We start from the raw sequence: 24,549 nt of genomic DNA on the forward strand, positions 1-24,549 counted from the left end.
TTATTAGTAGTAGTAGTAGTAGTAGTAGTAGTAGTTATTATGATTATTATTATTATTATTATTATTATGATCAAAGAGCAGAGCGAGTTCCACCAACGGACAAACAACAAGCAGTGTCTAAAAGCCTCTACTAAGGTTGAGGGCACCAGAAGTGATATGTGGACACCAAGGAAGGGGGAGGAGAGGGAGGCGACCAAGCACGCCATCTGCAGCCTCAGTGAGCAACAATTTAACCTCTATCACCTGTCCTTCTTCATCACTCTATCACTAGCGAGTGGATTTTTGTTGTCAGCACAAATATCTGAGGGGAGGGGGGGCGGGGAGGGGGCTGGGTGTCTACTAACATCTAGTGTGACCGTTAAGCACAGGCAGGACTGGAGTAGAGGTTAGACAACCTAACTGGGGGACAAACCAGGAGGGTGTCAGTCAAAGAAGTCAGACACAGTAAGCAAGGAGTAGATCAATAGAACTACATGAAGTACTTACTGTAGTTAAAGGATATGATACAGTGCTCTGTGTTAGTAAGTAAATGGGGTCGAAGCATTTTTTCTTGTTTTGGCTCTACACCAAACAGATGTTTGGAGCAATTTTAAATCAGACAACTACTATATTGTTATTAAAGTACAGATTATCACCTTTTATTTGGTGCTATTTTTTGTAAATATTGGTTTCACCATTCAAAAATTACAAAAAAATGTATGTGTATTTTAGGGTATCCAAAAGCAATGGGACAATTGGCCTGTGTTTCCGGTATGTTCCGTTACATAATTTGTGCAGGCATAAGAGAGGTGTTTGATTTGATTTGATTTTTATTAGGAATATTACATTTTTATTACATAATTTACGCTACATGACACTATGTAATGTCCAGAGGATCGCACTTGAAAGCATTATTTAAAACACTTATTTCCAAAATGGTCCTTGATGGAAACATAAAATGAATAAAACAAAACATCACTCAGCATAAAACAATAAAATGAATAAAACAAAACATCACACAGCATAAAAAACTGAATAAGAATACAGCATAAAAAACACACATTAAAACACACAACATGGAAACATAAAGTGAAACAAAACAAAACGGAATCACCCTCTCTTTCTTAAGGGTGAGCCATTAGTTTAGAGCTGTCATTAGAGCTGTCAATGTGTAGTATTGATTATAGGCATTAGATTTGCTTTTGGAGAGTTTTCTATTGGTGTCTGTCAACATGAGGACCAAACAGATGTCAATGAAAGTCAAGACAGCTCTTATTGGGTTTAACAATCTGGAAAAGCACACCAGAAACACATGGCCAAACCGTAGGCTTGCCAAAATCAACAGCGAACATCGTTAAACAGAAACAAAAGCGCTGGTGAGCTCAGTAACCACAAACAGGCCGCTGGGTCAAAGAAGAAGACCTCCTCAGAGGATGACGGAAGACTGCTCACCACGATTAAGAAAAGACCCAAAACGACTGATCAGGAACGCTCTCCAGGAGGCAGGTGTGAGGTGTGTCAGAGACTATCATTCACAGAACAGTCACTTCACTCAGAACAGTCAGGTCAGCTTACAGTTTGCAACCAAGTACCTACAAAGCCTGCGAGGTCTGGAGAAGGGTGTTGTGGACAGATATGAACATTATCATGGACCAGAGTGATGGCATCAAATCTGCCCAATATTTACAGCATACCACTGCATCTGTTAAGCATGGTGGAGGGGGTGTTATGGTTTGGGCGTGTATAGCTGCCACTAGAAATGGCTAACTTGTCTTAATTGACGATGTAACTGCTGACAGCAGCAGCAGAATGTATTCTGAAGTGTACAGGAGACATCTTGTTTGCTGAAGTAAAGCAAATGCCTCCATATTCATTGAATGTCGCTACATCATACAGTAAAACAATGACCCAACACATACCAAACAATGGAAAGGTCTTGACTGGCCAAGTCAATCTGAAGAGTCAGAGCATCACCATGGTTACAGTACAGGCCTGGCAGAGCGTCACCATGGTTACACTACAGGCCTGGCAGAGCATCACCATGGTTACAGTACAGGAGGCCTGGCAGAGTATCACCATGGTTACAGTACAGGCCTGGCAGAGCATCACCATGGTTACAGTCCAGGCCTGGCAGAGCATCACCATGGTTACAGTACAGGCCTGAACAGAGCATCACCATGGTTACAGTACAGGCCTGGCAGAGCATCACCAGAGAAGATACCCAGCGTCTGGTGGGGTCAATGGGTCTTCAGGCAGTTATTACATGCAGAGGATTGTCCACCACATACTAAACATGAGTGCTTGATTTGGACATTTGCTAAATCAGGCCCTAGGGGGAACTATGCATACAAAGTGTTGTCATTTCTGAATAGTGAAAGCATGGACAACAAATACCATGAAACAAAAGCTCTAGAGAATCTCTACTTAACATAGTAATCGTTCGATCGTTCGAATTCAAACATTTTGGAGCGGTAGAGCCGAAAGAGAAAGTCAGGACTAACTTTTTGGCGGAGGGTTTGAGGGAGGAGGAGCGGGTTGGCACTGGCATCATAGACGACCTTCCTCTGGAGTCAACCTCAGCTCCACTCTTAGACCGCGGGACCGTTTGACCTTTCACTGGAAATGACACATCAGGAGCAACAGACCTTCTAATTAACATGGCAACGGTAATCATTGGCTGTATCAATATATTAATAGTAAGTGTAAGAAAGTGTCTTGTAATTGTGTCTAACAATAAGTGTCTGAGTTTGAATGTTTGAGTATCACTATCACACACACACACACACACACACACACACACACACACACACACACACACACTAGGCTTGTTTCAGTGTAAACAAGACAGACATTTATCCATCTCAAAGGACGATAAACACCAAAACTCACCATCTTCCACATATCCATAAGGGGAGGGATCGTCATCTGGAAGAGAGAAACCCCAGCACACCGTTTACATACACAGTCATGATTACATGGAAGCTAGTTTTATAAGGAAATGAACCAACCTTTTACTCACTAGCCTGTTACAGGTGAATTACATACAGTATAATGGGTAACTGCACTGGATATTTGGTCTCTACGCAATAGACACAAAGCCATGTTTACTGTCTGGGAATTAGATGGCTGCATCGTTAGCCTCATAGCATAATTGCCTAAGTCATATTTTGGCCAAATTGAGATATCTGCCTAACTCTACTCTCCTAACACTGCTGATTCACTGTGCGTTATTGCCTATGACATCAGAATGCTTGTTACATTCCAAAATCACTATCTGGCCAAGTCATCTCTTTGACATATATATTACGCTACATACGAAGATGGCTCAGCTGACCACAAGTGAAGCATGACTTAGGCAATTATGCTATGAGGCTAACGATATTCAACATATCCAGTAGAGGTTGCTTTGGTAGCGATAAGACTCAACTTGATGTGACATACAGTGTAGTAGTTCATCAAGCGTGTTGGTAAGGTTGAGTATATGTGACACAGTCTGATTATTTGGTCCACATGTCGGCAACCAATCAAAATGTTCAGACTTTTCTTTTGAGACATGGAACTACGTTTCAACGTTGTTGAGAATCACAACACAAACTCGCAATGGATAGGGTGAGTAATCCCCACTGCTACCTAGTTAACTATAACGCTACTTTACATTGTTAGCAGGCTCCCAAAACAAGCTGTGTTAGTTGACTAGCGATGTGTCATTGATTTTCAACAACGCAGAAATGTATTCACATTTTTCGAAAGAAAAGTCTGATCATTACATCAGATCCCGACACGAGGACCAAAGCATTAGAACGTGTCACATGTGTTTACCACATAAATGAACTGTTCCAGACTGGCATGTTAAAGCATGGGCTGAGAGAGAAGAGAGTGATTGAAAATAACTGTCTGGTTTTGTGAAGATTACAAATAACATGTTACCATAATGTACACAAACCATTCAAGCTTAGATGACTGTATTTTAGCTTATTTCTAACATGCATTTCAAAATCACTTTATCGATCATAGGAAAACATTCACATTTCCCATACTGAGTGAAGTACATGTCAGAAGAAAAATGTCAACACAATTATACTGGTTGTAACTTAATAACATTAATTCAGAAATCTTATGCTGAAATATATGTATATATCATACATATCGCTGCTGTACCTCTGCTGGTCACAGTCATTCAATAGAAAGCTGTTTGTGCTATTGTGGTTTATTCCATTAGTTCATTACAGCCTTGCCAAACACCAACAGATTGCTTTTCAGAGGCAGCGGTGTCATCTAAAGCACTTAGCTTAGCATTACTTATCTTAAAACATTCCATTGATTAGAATCCAGATGAATAAGTAATGTTCTGCTGTGGCGATCTGGGAATAGCCTCCTTATTTAGAATAAACTTTCTTTCATCGACGGTTCAGCTGATTGACTAATGGACATGCTGAACGGACAGGTGGAAGTGTCAGGTTGTAAAGGAAGAAAACTGAGCTGCAGCAGAGGTGAAAAAGATACTGTAGTATTGTACAGTACGTATCACACATATACTGTAGTAATGTACAGTATAGTACATAGTATGCACTCACTGCAATGTAAGTTGCTTTGGATAAAAGCGTCAGCTAAATGACATATATATATATATATATATATATATATAGTACACAGATACTGTAGTATTGTACAGTATGTAACACACAGATACTGTAATATAGTACAGTATAGTACACAGATACTGTAGTATTGTAGAGTATATAGTACACAGATACTGTAGTATTGTACAGTAGTACACAGATACTGTAGTATTGGAGTATATAGTACACAGATACTGTAGTATTGTACAGTAGAGTAAACAGATACTGTAGTATTTTACAGTAGTACACAGATACTGTAGTATTGTAGAGTATTGTACACAGACACTGTAGTATTGTAGAGTATATAGTACACAGATACTGTAGTATTGGAGTATTTAATTTTAAATTGTAATTTTGCCATTTAGCAGACGCTTTTATCCAAAGCGACTTACAATTACGAATTACAGGGACATTCCCCCTGGAGTAACTGAGGGCTAAGTGCCTTACTCAAGGGCACACTAGTAGTGGTGTGGTTTCAGGCGGGATTTGAACTCACAACCTTCCTATATAGTACACAGATACTGTAGTATTGTAGAGTATATAGCACACAGATACTGTAGTATTGTACAGTATAGCACACAGATACTGTAGTATTGTAGAGTATAGTACACAAATACTGTAGTATTGTAGAGTATAGTACACATATACTGTAGTATTGTAGAGTATATAGCACACAGATACTGTAGTATTGTAGAGTATAGTACACATATACTGTAGTAATGTACAGTAGTACACAGATACTGTAGTAATGTACAGTAGTACACATATACTGTAGTATTGTACAGTACACAGACAACAGTCCTTGGGCATGCTTAACATTTGTGATTTAAAAAGCAAGCAGCACTGACTGACTGACAGGGGATACAGTATCAGCAGCTATTATATAATCTACTTCATACACAAATTAATATGAATACATGAATGCACATGGGACACGTACAATACAGCTCAGGCAACTACTGTACCTCTACCATGCACCTCTGTGTCATTCTGGGATAAGGTAATCAATGGCACTGGACCGCCATCTAGAGGCCAACATGGTCACTAAGTAAAGACCTGACAAGCCATACTGGGTGCTGTTGACCTGACTGTTGTGCTTTAGCTTTCGCTAAACAATAAATTATCAGAAATTCCTAATTTAATTCACAATGTGTAGTTAATAAGTGCCTGGTTTGCTGACTAACTGACAATTATGTCATGGCAATGGTGAACAACAACAAAAAAGAGTGTTGTTAACAATCAGAGTGTGAGAGTGTGGTATAATTTTTAATGAGGGCCGCGTTCGTAAATTCGTCGGAGCGCACACTGGGTTCGACGTCATAATGGAACCAAGTAATTTGATTGGCCAAGAGGCAGTCACGTGGACGCTCCGGCGCTCTCAGAGCGAATTTACGAACGCGGCCGAGAGCTTACAGCATAACATGTTAATAAAGCCAATGGAGGAAGTGGAGGAGTTACTGCCATCGGATACCTGTTGTTTTCATCTGCCTGTCAAAGGATTCTGGGAAAATGTAGGTGGGGCGGTATGGGTTTTCCTCAACTGGTTCTAAGCGAGGCGACGGAGAGACAAAGACAACAGTGAGACAACACTCACACCAGCAGAAACACGGAGGACACAAACACAGTGACACACAGGCCACGTCAGGGCAAACACACACATGACAATACTGAGTCTGGTTAGAGAGAGAGTCCACTCACCTGGGATTCTGTGAATCTGTTTGAACATGCTCTTGTACCAGTCCTTGGACTTCTCTGTGTTCTGAAGGTGAAATATTGATGATTATACAACAGTTAGTTCCGACTAAGTAATTTGATTGGACAAGACGCATTCCATGAGTGCCGATATACAGTATAACAGCACTGGGACTTTTAACTATATGCATCACTCCGCCGCACACAGATGTTCTACTAAATGACCGTTAATTAGACTACATGTTTGTGTTCAGGTTACTAGGCAACAGTCAATTTGAAGTTCAGTTGCGGAACTATTTTTTATTTATTTTTATGATTAAATAAACAAACAAATCACAATCTGTTGTCGCTTATTACTATTAACTACGGTAATATATGGTGCTGTAGAACTGTTGTATAAAAGAAATATCACACTTGAGGTTGTGCTGTTATACTGAATATCAGGACGGCTGTGATTGTCTTTGGTAGGCTACTCGGCCTGCGGCCTCGTACCTACGACCTAATCACAGCCGTGCTGATATTCAGTATAACAGCACTCCCTCTCGTGTGATATTGCTTAATTAACAACAACAACAAAAAAGGGTCAGGGATCCAAATGTATACCGGTAGTTAAAAGAGTTGTGTGTCCTTGTGGCATATTGATTTCAACACTGTACTCTGGACAGTGTAAAGACTACATGCACAATCTCCTGTGAAAGATAATATATTGCTTAACAAAGCCATTCATGGTTGTGTCCCATTAGGCACAGCTCACAACACTGTGCACTCAAAAGGTTTGTCCTCTCCTTTATGCAGTGACTTGCTGTGTTGCTGTTGTTTTTTTAGCTATTGTCATGAGCACTGTTTTATGTCATGAGGACTACGGATGCAAATTAGCTCACAGCTAAATCCAGCATATTTACTGTCACCATACTTTGTATAAGTGACTGTTCATTAATGTGCACTGTCCTGACTAAATAAAGAGATCTATCTATCAATCTATCTATCTATCTATCTATCTACGTATCTATCTATCTACCTATCTTTCTATCTATCTATCTATCTTTCTTTCTATCTATCTATCTTTCTATCTATCTATCTACCTACCTATCTATCTACCTTTCTATCTATCTATCTATCTATCTATCTATCTATCTTTCTTTCTATCTATCTATCTTTCTATCTATCTATCTTTCTATCTATCTATCTATCTACCTACCTATCTATCTACCTATATTTCTATCTATCTATCAATCTATCTACCTATCTTTCTATCTATCTATCTATCTTTCTTTCTTTCTATCTATCTATCTTTCTATCTATCTATCTTTCTATCTACCTACCTTTCTATCTATCTATCTATCTATCTATCTACCTACCTATCTACCTACCTTTCTATCTATCTATCTATCTATCTATCTATCTATCTATCTATCTATCTATCTATCTATCTATCTATCTATCTATCTATCTATCTATCTATCTATCTATCTATCTATTGCTGTCTTACCCGCACTGGTACGATAGGCTGGTTGAGTGGGCCTAAGACAGAGGACTGTAGTGACAGCCTCATCCGCTTCCCATCCATGTCTTGGCTCTGAGCTGCTTTAGACGGCTCTCTCTCAGTCCCAGCTGCAGGTCCTAGATCAGACAGTTTGTCCCTCTCTGGTGTCGGGTCTGAAAAAGACAACATGTCAATGACGTACTGAAGAAGTAGACCAGAGTTGGTTTCTGAGGAGTACTAAATGCAGTTTGTAAATACAGCACATACTGTACATGGAGGTCGGTTTACTCCAAATGCCAATATTTCACATACAGTTCAATTCAATAGGAAACCATGATCTTGAGATAATGACATTATGGCATGAATATAAACATACCAGAAACACTAAGAACAGTTAGTTTTAGCCGTAAACAAATTCTGAGTAACATTACAAATAAAAATGTAGCCGACATAGTATGGAGTACTCTCCTTTACTTAAAATGAAATCCAATATCTCAGAGCAACACATTTCATAGCTCTGTATCAAGAAACAGGTTATTGATGCAAGGTACAGCCGATGGCTACAGAACGCATCAGGAGATGTTACCCATCTTTGTTTTGGGTAAACAAAGGCCAAGTTTGATGCATTACAACAGCCCTTCCGAGCATATACAACAGCCCTTCCGAGCATATTGGGCCATAGTGTCTGGGAACGGGATGAATCGAACTCTGACATGGCGCGATGCCTATGAGTCTAATAATGCTGTTAGAACTTGTATCAATGGTGAGCCTTAAATCTGCATGTTCTGACTTTGAGTCAAAGCCAATAAATGGTCATGGTATATAGACTGATCACTATGATATAGTATAGTCTGATCTATCTCTAGTCTACTAATATAGACTGATCACTTAATTATATAGCAAAATACAATTAAATTCAACCAATACTGGTGTAGGAGCCATTTTAGTCCTACATGTTATTTATGTTAATCTGCTAATATGAATTTTGAATTATTGATTTATGATATTGATTGCTTTAATTTAATTATGATAATATTTGCTTCTAAGCCTATATTCCCTATTTTATGTTATTTAGATTGTTTCTTATGGTCATTCCCCCCTGGTGGTTGGGATGAATGAATATTGGGGATATAAGGGAACAGGAAGGGGATTGTTACAGTTTTTCTCAATTGCTTTGGTGCATTTCTCTGATCAGAATAAAAATTATCATAACTGTTAGTTCAACCTCCACAACATTTAGTCATTTGTGCACATCATAGTAGCAGTTTCTCATTGCTTCCAACAAATTGCAAATGCTTTTGGACATGCATCAATTGCTGTCATACAATTCTCTGCTGTTTTATAACATTATCATTTTCTTATGTCATGTCAGTCAAAATGAACTATACTTTTGGATGCTGAATAGTCATTCCCTATAAAAACTAATAGTCCTCATTTCATTGCTTGAGTCATTACATACAAAAATGTTGAACAAGTTGTCAAAATCTGTCAAGCAAATTTTACACATTTCTTTCAATTTTTTTCCTGAAAAAACAATTTCTCTCAGGTGAACCTCAGCTTTCACTGATGTGAGGAGTGTGTGAAGCATTACATGTAATTGTAACCAATGATAAGCCACTTCTCCACAGTCACTCAGAGCTGAATCCCATGAACCCTCAATTGGCAAGCATATATGAACCGAGCAGGACCATTTTGACAATACTGTGACACAGAAATAGAAGGTCAGCATCGTGGAAGAGGGGCGAGGATGCGGGGAGGGGACAAAACAGGGGAAGAGGAAGAAGAGGCCAAGTACATAGGCAGATTCCTGATGAAATTAGGGCTACAATTGTGGACCATGTTGTCAATCACGGCCTCACAATGGCTGAGGCAGGTCGAAGGGTGCAGCCAAATGTTGGGAGAACCACTGTAAATTCAATTATTCAAACATTTTGTCGGGAGAACAGGTGTGTATATTGGACAGTAATTCAGCACTAAACAATCTGCACTGCACTACTGTCATTGTGTCATACATGAAGCTTACAGTGGGACAAGAACTTGTCACTTTTTACATTCTACATTTAGACTTACAGCTTTACTGCAGCACAGATTTACTGTATTGTAGTGTAAAGTAGTGTTACAGTAAATATTTGCCATATTTACAGTATGGTACTGTACTGCAGCATTTTACAAGTGGGAAGCACTGTTATTGTACACTACAGTAATATGGGTTAAAGCAGTATATCTCATGTTTACTGTACATTACTGTCATTTTACTCTGCACCACATAGACAAGACAAGGCAAGACAACCTCGCAGAGGTGGAAAAGGGCCCCTTTTTACTCCACAACAAGAGGAAGCCATTTGTGCAATGGTGATTGCAAACAATGCCATAAGGTTGAGAGAGATACAAAGCACTGTTATAGAGGATGACAATATCTTTGGGAATATTGAATCCGTTTCAATTGCTACAATTGACAGAGTGCTCAGGAGAAATTAAATGCGCATGAAACAATTGTACAATGTGCCATTTGAACGGAACAGCGACAGAGTGAAGGAGATCCGTCACCAGTATGTACAGGTAAAACATATGTGTTCCATGCATACTCTAATGTCCAGTGCTGTAAACTGGTTACTTTGTGTAGTGCCATGCAGTGCACTTACCTGACAGTTCATACTGTACAATATGTTGTCCAAAATGCATTATGTTACACAGGAAAAGTTTTTATAGTTTTTTTCTCTCTCTCTCTATTCTGGAATAAAGCGTGTACTGGAGCTGGAGGCCAGGGAACCGCTGCACACATTCAAAGAAGGAAAAGTACACAGACTTGGCAGCTGCGTGCTCGCAAGCAGGGTGGAGGGCAGTCACCTATCCTGTGGAAGTTGGGTGCAGAGGCTATACAGGAACATCTACACAGCGGCTCCTGAGGTCGCTGGGGATCACAGGATCCAAGCTGAGAAAGGCGCTCAAAGACCTGGCGGAGGAGGCTGAACAAGGGAGCTTCTGGCTCTGGCTCAGAGGTGCGACAGGCAGCAATGCCCAGCAGGTATACCCACCTGTGCTTTCATCTATCTAATCTGGCTTGCCAGTGACTACTGAGAAAAGAGCAGTTGGCATCCAGGAAAGACTGGTGGGCTGCCAGGGAAGTCTGGCTGGCGGCAGGAAAGACTGCACCGGGGGTGGCGGGGCTAGTTACCCTTTAAACACGTCCTTGTAGCCTTGCTACAGGGACTCCCCAAACTAACTACAAGCAGAATAAGGAAAAAACAACCCGGGGGTCCACCGAGAGGCGGGATGGAAGATGGACCAATCAGGACAGATAACACGGTAACGACTGGAACGGCAACGATCAAAGGATCCTGAGAGAATGCAGCTGTGGGTGGTCCAAAGTAACAACCTACTTGGGCCTGCGGATCCACCAGGGGAGGACAAAATGCGGCGGCAGCTACCAGATGCAAGCTTGCACTGCGCCAGCAGGTCAGACAAGGAGGAATCAGAGCCAGGTTGAGCACCACAGTGCTACTGATCCCACCATTGCATCCGGTGAGAGAGAGCAAGAACAGCTTCCCCAGCAGGATTTGCAACCACATCTGCACGACCCACAACAGGAGCATCAGAGCAGAACGTCAGGTAGAGAATCCACCAAAGAAACCCCAGAGAAGCCGGACCGGAAACCCAAGATCACGTGGCCAAAGGCCAACGACAAGGATTCATGGAGAAGCTTCGACGAAAGCTTACATACCACCCTCCAGAACAGTCTAAGAGGCAGCACAACGTCCAAGCTGAACATCTTCGGCCATATCATCTATGAGGAAGGCAAGGGAAGATTTGGAGAGATGCCTCAGAGGAGGACCGTTCCTACGCAGAGCGGGAGACGGGAGAGAGAAATCCAGCTGGTAAAGGAGCGGCGACGTTTGCGGAAGGCATGGAGGAGAGCTGAGGAAGAGGAGAAGGAGGGCTTGCAGAACCTCTGGAGTCAGATCAGAACCAGACTCACCTACCTGAGGCGAGCTGAAAGGATCAGGAAACGTAGAAGCAACAATGAAAAGGCAAGGACGAACTTCTTCTGGGACCCGTTCAAGTACGCCCGGGGTTTGCTTGAGGAGAAGAACTCGGGGAAGCTGCAGACCACCGAGCAGGAGCTGGAGGAACACATCAAGGACCAGCTCAGTGACAGCCAAAAGGAGAGTCCCCTTAGTTCCCCAGGGCACGTACCGCTCCCACCCGAGCCCTCTTCTCAGTTTGACACCACTCCCCCCAGATGGTCTGAAGTTAAGCAGGTGGTGGAGCATGCGAGAGCTGCATCTGCACCCGGACCAAATGGCGTCTCCTATAGGGTATACAAGAACTGCCCAATGACCCTGAAGCTTTTGTGGAGACTAATGGGCATTGCCTGGAAAACAGAATCCATCCCTTCAGCATGGAGCAGAGCAGTCACTACCTTCATCCCGAAAGAGAAAGACTCCCATAACATCAGCCAATTCAGAGGCATAGCCTTATTGAATGTGGAGGAGAAGATTTTCTTCTCAGTGATGGCAAAGCGCATGACCAGCTACCTCCTGGCAAACAATTACATTGACACCAGCTGTCAGAAGGCAGGATTTCCTGGCTGCGTGGAGCACTCGGCTATGATCTGGGAACAGATCCAGACAGCAAAGCGGAGCAAATCAGACCTGCACGTCGTTTGGCTGGACCTTGCAAATGCATATGGGTCTGTTCCCCACCAGCTCATCCACTTTGCCCTCAAATTCTTCCACATACCACCGTGCATCCAGAGCCTAGTAGCAACCTACTTTAACAACTTCCATGTATGCTACACAACCCAGGAGTTCTCAACGTGTTGGCACCGGCTGGAGAAACGGATAGCGATGGGTTGTTCGATCTCCCCCATCCTTTTCACAGCAGCGTTTGAGATCATCCTAATTGGCGGAAGACAGATGGTCCGAGGAGTCAGATCCCAGTCAGGTCTGCGACTCCCAGCCCTACGGAGCTACTGTATATGGATGATGTCACCACACTCCTTCAGACAGCAGCGTGCACAGCGAGACTTCTGAAGAGGTTTGAGGAGCTCCTAACATGGACCCGGATGAGGATAAAACCAACTAAGTCCCGCAGTCTCTCAATCAGGAAAGGAGTCCGGAATGACAACATCTCTTTCTCAGTGGATGGTGAGAAGATCCCACTGCTAGTGGACCATCCTGTGCGAAGCCTCGGAAGGCTTTACACGGCTGACCTTTCTGACAAGCACATGGCTTCTTCTGTCACTTCCCAGCTCTTGGACGGCCTGAAGAAGATCGACCAAAGCCTACTGCCAGGGAAATTCAAGGTGTGGTGTTACCAGTTCACCTTATACCAACGTCTCATGTGGCCCCTGAAGTTGTGTGACATCACTTTAACAACAGTGCTAAAGTTGGACGCAAAAGCCAACAACTACATCCGCAAGTGGCTGGGCCTTCCCCGCTGCCTCTCTAATACAGCGCTGTTTGGAAGAACCACACTGAAGCTCCCACTGAAATCCATCAGCCTGGGCTATAAACAGGAGAAGGTGAGACTCGTGTTCGAGCTGAGAGACTCACCCGACCCTGTCCAACACAGCAAGGCCCAGGTTCGCACAGGACGCAAGTGGGATGCCACGCAGGCAGTTGACCAGGCCATCAATCGCTTGAAACACCAGGAGATCGTCGGGGTGCTGCAGCCAGGCAGGACTGGTTTTGGATGGGGATCAGCACCCAAGATGTGGTCCAAGGCAACGAGGAAGGAAAGGAAAGATCTAGTGATCTCCGAAGTCGTAAAGATCGAAGAGGAGTGCTACAAAATCAGAGCCGTGGGCCAACAACAGCAAGGAAGGTGGACAACGTGGGAGGCTGTGATCAACAGAGCCATCACATGGAAGGATATGTGGAGGCTGCCCCAAGCAAGGCTGAGCTTCTCGATCAGGGCCACCTACGACACCCTTCCCAGTTCCCGGAACCTGCACCTCTGGTACGGCACAGAGGAGACCTGCCAACTCTGCAACGCCAACAACCCAAACTTGCGACACATCCTCTCTGGATGCAAGGCGGGACTGACGCAGGGTCGGTACAGATGGCGGCACGACCGGGTGCTGCGCAAACTAGCGGAAATTCTGGAAGCACGCAGACTGGAATCAAACAAGAGCAGCCCAGTCACATCACAGCAGCGGATCCAGTTTGTCCGGCAAGGGGGAGAAAGTCAGGGCAGCAGCACGAAGCAGTGGTCCCTCCTGTCTCCTGGAGGAGAGTGGAACATGAGAGCTGACCTCGATCGACAGCTGAAGTTCCCACACGAGATCACATCAACCTCCCTTCGGCCAGATGTCGTACTCTGGTCTACCCCGATGAGGACAGTCATCATGGCGGAGCTGACCGTTCCATGGGAAGAGGGGATAGAGGCTGCCTTCGAGAGAAAGAAGGAAAAGTACACAGACTTGGCAGCTGCGTGCTCGCAAGCAGGGTGGAGGGCAGTCACCTATCCTGTGGAAGTTGGGTGCAGAGGCTATACAGGAACATCTACACAGCGGCTCCTGAGGTCGCTGGGGATCACAGGATCCAAGCTGAGAAAGGCGCTCAAAGACCTGGCGGAGGAGGCTGAACAAGGGGGCTTCTGGCTCTGGCTCAGAAGAAAGGACAAGGCGTGGGGGAAAGGAGGATCCTAGAGCTGGCTGCAGGGAGTGACAGGGAGATGTCCCTGTCACTGCTCCACCACCTTGAGATGTTCCGGGATTAAAGGAGCGAAACATCAGTGAAGGGTGGCTCCCGGCTGACGACCCTGCAGTCAGCCCACTGGCACCGTCGGAGGTGCGACAGGCAGCAATGCCCAGCAGGTATACCCACCTGTGCTTTCATCTACGTTGATGAGGCGTCAATCTGGCAAAAGGTAGAAGGCGTGGAAGAAATCGCATTGGACAGAGAGCAACCATTGATGTCCCAGGCCAACGAGGAGGGAATATTACAATGTGTGCAGCCATCTCAGAAAACGGCATCCTCACCCATATACCCTGTCTTGGTCCATATAACACACAACATCTGCTGACTTTTTTAGACATTCTTTACAGGGACATAATCCCTGAGAATGAGAGGGGTCTAAATGGAGACCATCTGAACAAGTATGTTGTTGTATGGGATAATGTACGTTTTCACCACTCAGAATATCTCCCTCCCTACTCCTCATTCCTGAATCCAATAGAGGAGTTTTTCTCTGCCTGGAGGTGGAAGGTATATGACCGGCATCCACATACCCAAATGGCCTTGCTAGCGGCCATGGATGCAGCATGTGATGACATCACAGCACAGTCCTGCAGAGGGTGGATTCGCCACTCAAGGAGATACTTTCCTCGCTGCATTGCCAGGGATGATATTCGCTGTGATGTCGATGAAAATATGTGGCCAGACAGACAGGAACGTCTGGATGTGAATGAATGATTTACAGTACTGTAGGGCTGTTACGATTCGTCGACGTCGTCAACGTAATCGACTACGTCAATACGTCGACTTGCGTAATGTGCGTCGGTGCGTCGTAAATAAACAAAATGGCTGCGACCAGTGCAAACATGGAGGCAGAGCCGGCAGCTAAAAGACTTCGCCCACGATCGTCCAAAGTGTGGGAGTACTTTACAAAAAAAGAAAACAATGTGGTGGTCTGTAAACTGTGCAAAAATGAAATGGCCTATCACAGCAGTACGTCTGCAATGAACGAGCACCTCAAGCGAAAGCATCCTGGAGCTCTTTGTGAAGACAGCCGTAGCTGTTAGCTAGCTAGCTAGCTGATAGCACCGTAAGTCACCATTGTATTTCGGTTCACTTTTCCGGCCGTGTATGAGTGAAAAATTGATAGCTACTAGCTAATGTTACACAAGCAATGTAGCTCACCACAGTTTGTATGTCTTGTCTTCTGGTGTTAGTAACGTTAGCTATGTAGCTGGCTAGCTACGGTAGCCTATTGTCATTGTGGTGCTCGCACCTACTGTACGTTATCTAGCTCGTAGCTCGCATGCTACGTTAGCATCAATTTAGCTAATCATAACATAGCAGCGAGAGTAACGTTAGCTAGCTATGTAGCTACTAGCTAGCTATGTGTTGTGGTGATGGACAGACTTCTAAATGGCCATGTTGGCATTCAAGTTGGCTAAACATAGCAGTGAGGTGGAAATTAAGGGGCCTACACATGCTACGTTTTTTTTCCCCTTTTTTTTTCGAACAGTAAAAAAAAATATCGTTAGACTAACCGATAAATTAGTCGTTAGACTAATCGAAAAAATAATCGCTAGATTAATCGTTAGAAAAATAGTCGTTTGGGACAGCCCTACAGTACTGGCTATGTTGTATGTTCCAATTCAGTTCCCATATGGGGGTCATCCCTATGTTCCCCGGGTCCTATGTTCCCCGGGTCCTATGTTCCCCTGTTTCTTAGCAAAAAAAAAAAAAAGGGTTCTATGTTCCCCTCTTCCGAAAACTTCCGAAAAAGGGTTCTATGTTCCCCGCTTCCGAAAAAGGGTTCTATGTTCCCCGCTTCCGTATATTCCCCGCCTGCCGTTGTGTCAAGCGACCCCAGGTGTCGTTATGTAGTACTGCATTTTTTTTTTTTTTTTTTTTTTTTTTTTACAACATACACAAATACATAATTATACTGTTAGGTTTTTTTTTTTTTTTTTTAAACAACATACACAAATACATAATCATACTGTGGATTACTATGTGTACAACATTATTATATGAACAAAATGATTATATGTACAAAACCTTTTGTAGGTAGGACACTATTGGACCTCGGCCCAAATCTAGTACTGAACCTGACCCCCCATGCTAAACCATTTGGAAGTACAGTATACTAGGACTCCAATTCAGACACACTGGGGGGCTGTCACAAATCTACTAACTCTAATCAGCCTGGGGCCTCATTCATAACGGGTGCTTAGATCAAATGTTGATCTTACCCGTGTCGTACGTAGAAAACCACGTCAACGTAGTGATTTATAAAATGTCAACGTGAGTCAATTTGATCGTGGAAACGATCGTAGCTCGACGTCGAGTATTCAACTTGCTTACGTACATTACCTACTGGTTATGCGGAGTTATTACAGGCATGTGAGCTGCACTGGAAAAACGTTGCCTATTGTAATTCATGCAAGTGGCTCGTAATAAAATTAACGATGTTGTTATCAGCCGAGAAAATGAGTTTAATTCAAGATTGAAAGGGAACTAATGTTTATGATTGTATTTCAGTCTTTCTTTATATCCCTACGGAGCTGTCTATCTCTCTTCAACATGCCTATGCCTTGCCCGGCCACGCGCTAAATGATACTGGATTTCGAGTTGAGTCGGGATGAGGGGGAATGGCATCCCCCCTGAAATAAAAACAGTCCAAATCATCCCCCTTCTAAAACTGCCATCCCCCCTTTCCATCCCTTATGTCATTTTTATCAATGAACGTGGTATTACTGCCCTCTCCCCTTCCAGACGCACGCCTATATAATATAGTATTAACGCCCTGTGATAGCGGCTCAAATAGCGGCTGAATGAAGCTATAATATAATATAATACAGACAGTATATAATATTGTCAGTATTGTCTGTCTGTATTATATTATATTATAGCACTTGGCTTCATTCAGCCGCTATAATTGAGCCTCTATCACAGGGCGTTAATACAAACCTCATTCACCTGCGTTCAATTCCAAGTATGTTTGGTATTTATAGAAGGAAGCACGTACGCAACTTTAAACCATCTCAGCCCGTTTTATAAATAATGCTCACGTCCGTTTAGAAAAATGTGCTTACGTGAAAGTCAAAGATGACGTTCAAGTATTTCTTTATGAATGAGGCCCCTGGTCTCACACGGCAGACGTCAGAATTCGACGTTGATGGACAAACAATAATCTGCTCTATTCATATATTAATCTGCTCTATTCAGACATTAATCTGCTCTATTCAGACATTAATCTGCTCTATTTGTGGTGTTATGTTAGTTAGAACATAAGGATAATAAATATATGGTGTGACGCTTATGCTGTAGACCAATGGGAATGAGTTGGGGATAGAGGGGAGAGCATGCACAGTGGGAAAGCGGGCAGAGTGGAATGAATGGTGGAACTGGATGGTTAATAAAGTACGTGATATATAGTTAACAGTTGTCTCACGCGTTTACATTACGAAACACGACACTATTCAGACATTAATCTGCTCTATTCAGACATTAATCTGCTCTATTCAGACATTAATCTGCTCTATTCATACATTAATCTGCTCTATTCAGACATTAATCTGCTCTATTCACACATTAATCTGCTCTATTCACACATTAATCTGCTCTATTCATACATTAATCTGCTCTATTCAGACATTAATCTGCTCTATTCAGACATTAATCTGCTCTATTCATACATTAATCTGCTCTATTCAGACATTAATCTGCTCTATTCACACATTAATGTCTTCACAAATGACCCAACTCTGATAGTCTTTATATCAAATCTGAGAATGAAATTCAGTATGCTAATTATAAAAGGGGTATGCTATTGATAATATGAATGAATGAATCAATGAATGGTCTTTATTGTCATTGATATAGTACTGGTTTACATAAATAAAGGCTATGTACACTATCCACTATACTATACTGTACAAATAAAACACTGTGCTGTACTCTATGCTATGCTATACCTATTCTAACATTTCCTATTCTCGGCAACCTTATGTACCCTAGGGTTGTCATATTGCACATAGTGTTATTGCACATTCATTTAAAGTGTCGCAGTTTGCAGGCTTGAAATGTACATATCATTGTAGCATGATATGCTAAATGTAGCATATCATTTAGATTGTTTTTAATGTATTGTTTTAGATAATTCATTATTTTAAAATATTATTTTCTTTAGATAAACAACTAAAATAAAAAATCTAAATTAGATGCTATTGATACTGCATAGACACACATTGATATAATATACTTGTATGTGTCAGGGGACAATGTTGCACTCTGATATTTAGTGTGTCTCTGTTGCGCCCTTCTTCTCCGAGTCACCAGAGGGCGTAACACCCCCTATCAATTGTTTTAAGGTCAATTGTAATTGAGCTTGAGTTACAAGACTTCCTCAAATACCGGTATGTTCGGAACACATGCGTAGTGACAATGGCTCAAATAATTACTGGAGACCGAGGGGGGAAAATATTAGTTCTGGATAACTTTAGGTACCAGAAACACCGCACAAATTTACAGAATATTCGGTGGCGGTGTTGGAGAGAAGACTGCCGGACAGTTCTGGTTACAAACATCTTTGATGTAGAGGGGGTCAATCCCAACATAGAAGTTCGCGAGGTCCGCGAACATGTGCATGCCCCCGATACACAAATGGTGAACAATGCGCAATTTCGCCAAGTGATTACTGGAGAGGTGGTGAGAGAACCCACAGTACCAATCAAGCGCATTTACGATGCTGAGTGCGTAGGTCTACAGCGGGGCCGTCCCATCCAGCGTGGAGGTCGCGGGCAACCTCCTCAAAGATTCTCCTCAGTTAGGTCTGTTATGGCCAGAGCCAGAGCTGCAGTAATCCCTCCCGTCCCAGCTACCGTTGATGATGTAAGGATCGACGGTCAATGGGCTGAGACATGGAGCAGAGACCATTTCCTCCTGCACCAAGACAGTGAGTGGGGCATAGCAGTGTTTTCCACAGAGGACAACCTGAGACAGCTGCGACACTGCAGGACATTATACATGGATGCTACATTCAAGTCGTGCCCACGCCCATACAACCAAGTATTTACTATACTCGGGGACATTCATGGCTTCGTTGTCCCCCTTGTACATGTCCTCATGGAGCAACGTACAATTGGACACTACCGACAAGTGTTCCAGTGTGTCAAAACGTCACTCAGGAGAATCACCCACCACCTTTGGCGTCCGCGTAAAGTCATCTGTGACTTTGAGCAAGCGCTGAAAACTGCTCTTGAAACGGAGTTGCCACAAGCCAGAATCGGAGGATGCTACTTCCATTTCAACCAAGCCTTGTGGAAGAGGGTACAGGCACTTGGATTGGCTGGTCCATTCCGTCATGACCATCCACTGGCAGCAGTCATCCGCAAGGTTTGTTGTGTTCTGTCTGCACTGCTGTCTGTCCTGTGTTGTTTTGTTTGCATTGCATTTAGAAATGCTCTTACTGTAACGCCAAATCAAATTCCTATATGTGTATGCTTAATGTGTATGCATAAATGGCAATAAACGTTATCTCATCTCTCATCTCATCTCATCTCATCTCATCTCAAGGTGATGGCCTTAGGACACCTGCCTCTGCCTCTGGTCCAGATCAATTTTGATCTTCTCCTCCACCACAGAAACACCAGGCGTGCCCTGATGAACCACCCTGAGTTACAAGACTTCCTTGCGTATGTTCGTAACACATATGTCCATCCTGGAGCGGCCTTCCCACCAGCGATGTGGAATGTGTTCGAGAGAAACATGGAGCAAAGGACCAATAATCATGTTGAATGTAAGTGTAACAATGACAGATCTGAACAAAAAAAATATAATTTCATCTAATAACTAAATCTGAAGTATTAAGTTAATTATTTTATATTGTTAATATAATATTGTCTGCTAATTATGGGTTAATTCATTCTTATCCTATCACCTCTGGGCCTGTGCGTATATCGAGGTTTAACTATGAGCCGAAACAAAAATTAACGAAACATCAAACACAGCAGAGGACAGGAGGGCTCTTTAAACAGGTGGACGAGTTGCCACGTACAGGCGCGCTAATGATGATGGACATAACATCAGTCCAATCATGGGCGGGCACCGTGATTGAGAAAGGATTAAGAAAGGATTTAAAATTGTGAAAGGAGGAGACACAGAGGGGAAAATGTTCAATGTCAAAATGTTCATGCCAAACTAATAACATTTAGGGCCTGATTTACTAAGATCCCAAATAACGAATACTAATTGAAGTTCACACACAGGGGAAGTTGAGATATACTTCAAATAAGGCCCGCTATCTTCTACATTGGAAAGATCAACAATCCTCACTGCACACCGTTAGTAGATCAGCCTGCAGATGTAGAACCAGTTTGCACATTAATAGGCCATTAATAGGCTAATAAGTTATAATTCTGTATTTTTGTTCTAGCTTATCATCGTACTCTGAACGATGCTGTCCAAGTGCGCCATCCTTCACTTTGGAAATTCCTTCGGCACCTGAAGGATCAGCAAACGCTTGCAGAGGGTAAACTGGGGATGGCAGACAGAGGCCACGCTCCCCCAACAAGGAGACGGAAGTGGAGGGAGTTGGAGGCCCGTCTACTGAGGCTGAAAGGACAGTACATGCAGGGCCACAGAGATCTGGCTTCGTACTGGAGGGCTGTCAGCCGTAGCGTCCGTATGGGCTAGATTTCCACATTTATTTTGATAGCACTTTGGCCTATGTTGTTGTTATTATTATTGTTATTGGCCTAATTGTGTTATTGTTATTATTATTATTATTGTTATTATTAGTTAGAATAAGCTGTACGCCATTGTTTACGCCATCATGTATGCCATTGTTTACATGTTATTTAGCTCTTTCATTTGTTTTTGCCAAGTTATTGCTGTACCATAGTTTTGTTATTGAAAGATGTCTGTACCTTTCCAGTTTATATGGACCTGTTTACTTAGTAAGCCATATAGTTATTATTACAATATATGTGATGCCAGAGTTAGGACTGATAATTGCACTAGAGCTCATGTGTCAGGATTACCAGGTTTCAGCAGTGAAACAGTAGGCCTCTCCTTATTAGTGCCTGACTACTAAAACACTAGAGTGAAAGAATGTCTTCATGTTTGATGATGTTTCAAACATGTTGCATCATGTTTGTGCAAACAATGTTTGCACAAACATTGTTTTTTTGTTGTTGTTGTTGGTTGCAATAAAAGCCTATATTTTGGATTGATATCTCTACTGTATTTATTTGATTCCGTTTGACCAAAATATAGAAAAAATATTTCTTTAATCCATGCATACAATTGCAAATGTTGGGCCGCTACCCGCACGTTTAGCTGTGTTGCTCATTCCACAAATGCATGATCCTTACAAGTCATACCTCGTTGTAAAAGTGACTAATCAGCGGGTCATTCCACTAAAGGTGGATCAGTATAGCGGCGCTCAGGGAACTCGAGATTGGAAATCAAGCCTCAGGTGATTCCTCGAACGAGGATCAGCCTTGTGTCATCAGTGTTCACAGAAGACAGGCTTACAAATCTTCGATATGGGCGCGTGCACGCAGACATAAAAAGCCCTGAAGTGTCGATCTGTCGAAATGAAGATACTCCACTCTGCAGGGGTACTACATTTGCGCAGCATTCCGAATTATTGATTTTTATGAAGACGGAAAAATAAGATGTAAAATAGTGCAATACTGCCGCAATTAACAAGGCGAGGGAAATGGTTTGGCAAGAAATTGCTGACCGATTAAATGCGTAGGTCATACTAGCCCCAGTTATTGTTATATGTTCATATTTTAATAAATGAATATTACTACTGTGGTGATATCCGCAGCAGGCTACAAACCGTCATATCGCCACAATGGCCTAGTGGTATTGACTGCTGCCATAGGATTTAATCGTCATTTTATATCAGTGGTTCGAATCCCTCTTCAGGCGCACTTTTTACTGCATTTCGTTGTCTGAATCTAATCTAAAATCTCATCTAAAAAAGTATTGTAGGCTATAAAATTATGGTGCAGGCTAATTTACAAGAACTGACACGATTACAATGGTGTTTGAAACCTTTGCATGAAATCTTCGGTTAAATGTAAAAAAAAAAAAAAATGAATGACTTAGTCAAGTCTCGAACTCGCAACCTTTGGAACTCCAGTCCGCAGCTTTAACCACTACGCTAGCATGACAGCAATGCAAGTTGTTTCTTTTTACACTCTTTTCTTTATTGATATATCGATTTATCTATCACACTTTCAAAATATCAAGTTATCTATCACACAATCAAACTATCTATCGATCGATCACACTTTCAAAATATCAAATTATCTATCTATCACACAGTCAAACTATCTAATCTATCTATCTCGTGTGAAGTGGGAACTAATATTTCCTAGGGAGGAACTATCGTTCGGGATGTAGTTTCCGCCTGTGAGCCTTTTTTGACGCGCGTCTCACTATAGCCTGTGTTTTCGATTTCGAAGACGTCACTCACTGTGCTACGAAAACTGGCTAGTTACTTAGGGATTATATTATGGGATATGTGACACTGTAACCTAGAGACACACTGCGCTGTTACGTGACGTCCTGCCAATGGGATGTACAGTATTGTCCCATAGGTTGGCATTTTGATGCTTGGTCTTGGAAACAAACACCATGTTTGCACAAACATAGTTTTTTTGTTGTTGTTGTTGGTTGCAATAAAAGCCTATATTTTGGATTGATATCTCTACTGTATTTATTTGATTTCGTTTGACAAAAATATAGAAAAAATATTTAATAATGTGTATATATATATATATCACTGGTGTTCTTTTAGGAATATAAGATTTTCAATTCCATCTCGAAAATGATCTATCTAGGGAGTTATATAAAATGCTGAGACAATACTATGACATTCATTGTGTTCTTCATTATTTCCAAGTCATCTTAAGACCCCCCCCCAAAAAAAAAAAAAAAAAAAAAAAAAAAAAACTCTCATGCAGTACCACATAACGACACATGAGGTCGCTTGACACAACGGCGGGCGGGGAACATAGGACCCTTTTTCGGAAGCGGGGAACATAGAACCCTTTTTCGGAAGCGGGGAACATAGAACCCTTTTTCGGAAGTGCGGAACAGGGGAACATAGGACCCGGGGAACATAGGACCCGGGGAACATAGGCATGCTCCCCCAATATGTACTGCAATATTGTTTACAGTTGTGCACAGCTCTACCCAAAGGGTGTTTCTTATGTTTGTTGTAAATAAGTTTGTATTTTTCTTTTGCACAATGCTGTGAACAAATTAGAATTGCAAAGAGCATATGCAGTAAAAATGTGAAACATACGTATTCAGTGTCTTGTACTCATTTACCTCACTAAATACAGTAATGTGTAACCCACTGTAGATTTCAAATGGCTGTGCAAATAGTGTATAGTACTGTCTTGAGCATGTTCAGGTAGTGTCACCAAGATCTGACTTTTTTGCATTGGAAAACACTTACAGAGTGAACTGTCACAATGAAAACATGACAAAGCCATTTGACTATCTTGTTCATAAACAATGGTGTCAGGACTTTTCATTTTGATGACACTGACACTTTCATTGACATGAATACTTGCTTTTGAGGAATGAACTATCAATTTTGAGCAAGTGACACGCTTTTGCAGGTTATCAACTAGGTTTTGCAGTTTGTACTAATTGTTTTGAGAAAAGCACTAACTGTTGTGCATGTTAATAGTGATGTCAGAAATGCACCAAAGCGACTGAGAAAAACTGTAATTGGGAGCAAACAAAGTTTCAACGACAGTTTTTGTGGACAGTTGAGACAGTTCAGGACAATACGGTTGTGAACAGTAATTGACAGTTCAATAGTTTTGTGGACAGCTATAGACTTTGCTGACAGGATCGTTAATGATGGACTATGCTGATGGAGATATTTATTTTGAGTAAATAAAATAACGTGTTTATTTTTATACACGTGTCACTCTGCCTTTTTTGGAAACTGTTTGTTGGAACCTACGACTCACCCAATGTAGAGTCTATTTGGATTATTAAGAAGCCTCTACAACTGGTATTAAATTGCACCAAGCATGCATTCACACAAACACACACACAC

General features: G+C 42.2%; 1 protein-coding gene across 1 annotated transcript in view; it reads right to left on the reverse strand.

The window, feature by feature from the left end:
• The window catches only part of sorbs1 (sorbin and SH3 domain containing 1), a 66,281-nt gene that overhangs the window by 33,311 nt on the left and 8,421 nt on the right, over positions 1-24,549 (reverse strand). Inside the window, exons 6-10 of the mRNA XM_080526660.1 lie at positions 7,780-7,946; positions 6,297-6,357; positions 6,070-6,144; positions 2,869-2,904; positions 2,481-2,595 (exon numbers count right to left, since the gene is read on the reverse strand). Of these exons, the coding sequence (XP_080382786.1) occupies positions 2,481-2,595; positions 2,869-2,904; positions 6,070-6,144; positions 6,297-6,357; positions 7,780-7,946 (454 nt within the window). The remainder of the gene's footprint in view (positions 1-2,480; positions 2,596-2,868; positions 2,905-6,069; positions 6,145-6,296; positions 6,358-7,779; positions 7,947-24,549) is intronic.

The sequence above is a fragment of the Nansenia antarctica genome (genome assembly GCF_963989245.1).
Source record: "Nansenia antarctica genome assembly, chromosome: 1".
Taxonomy (NCBI): Eukaryota; Metazoa; Chordata; class Actinopteri; order Argentiniformes; family Microstomatidae; genus Nansenia; species Nansenia antarctica.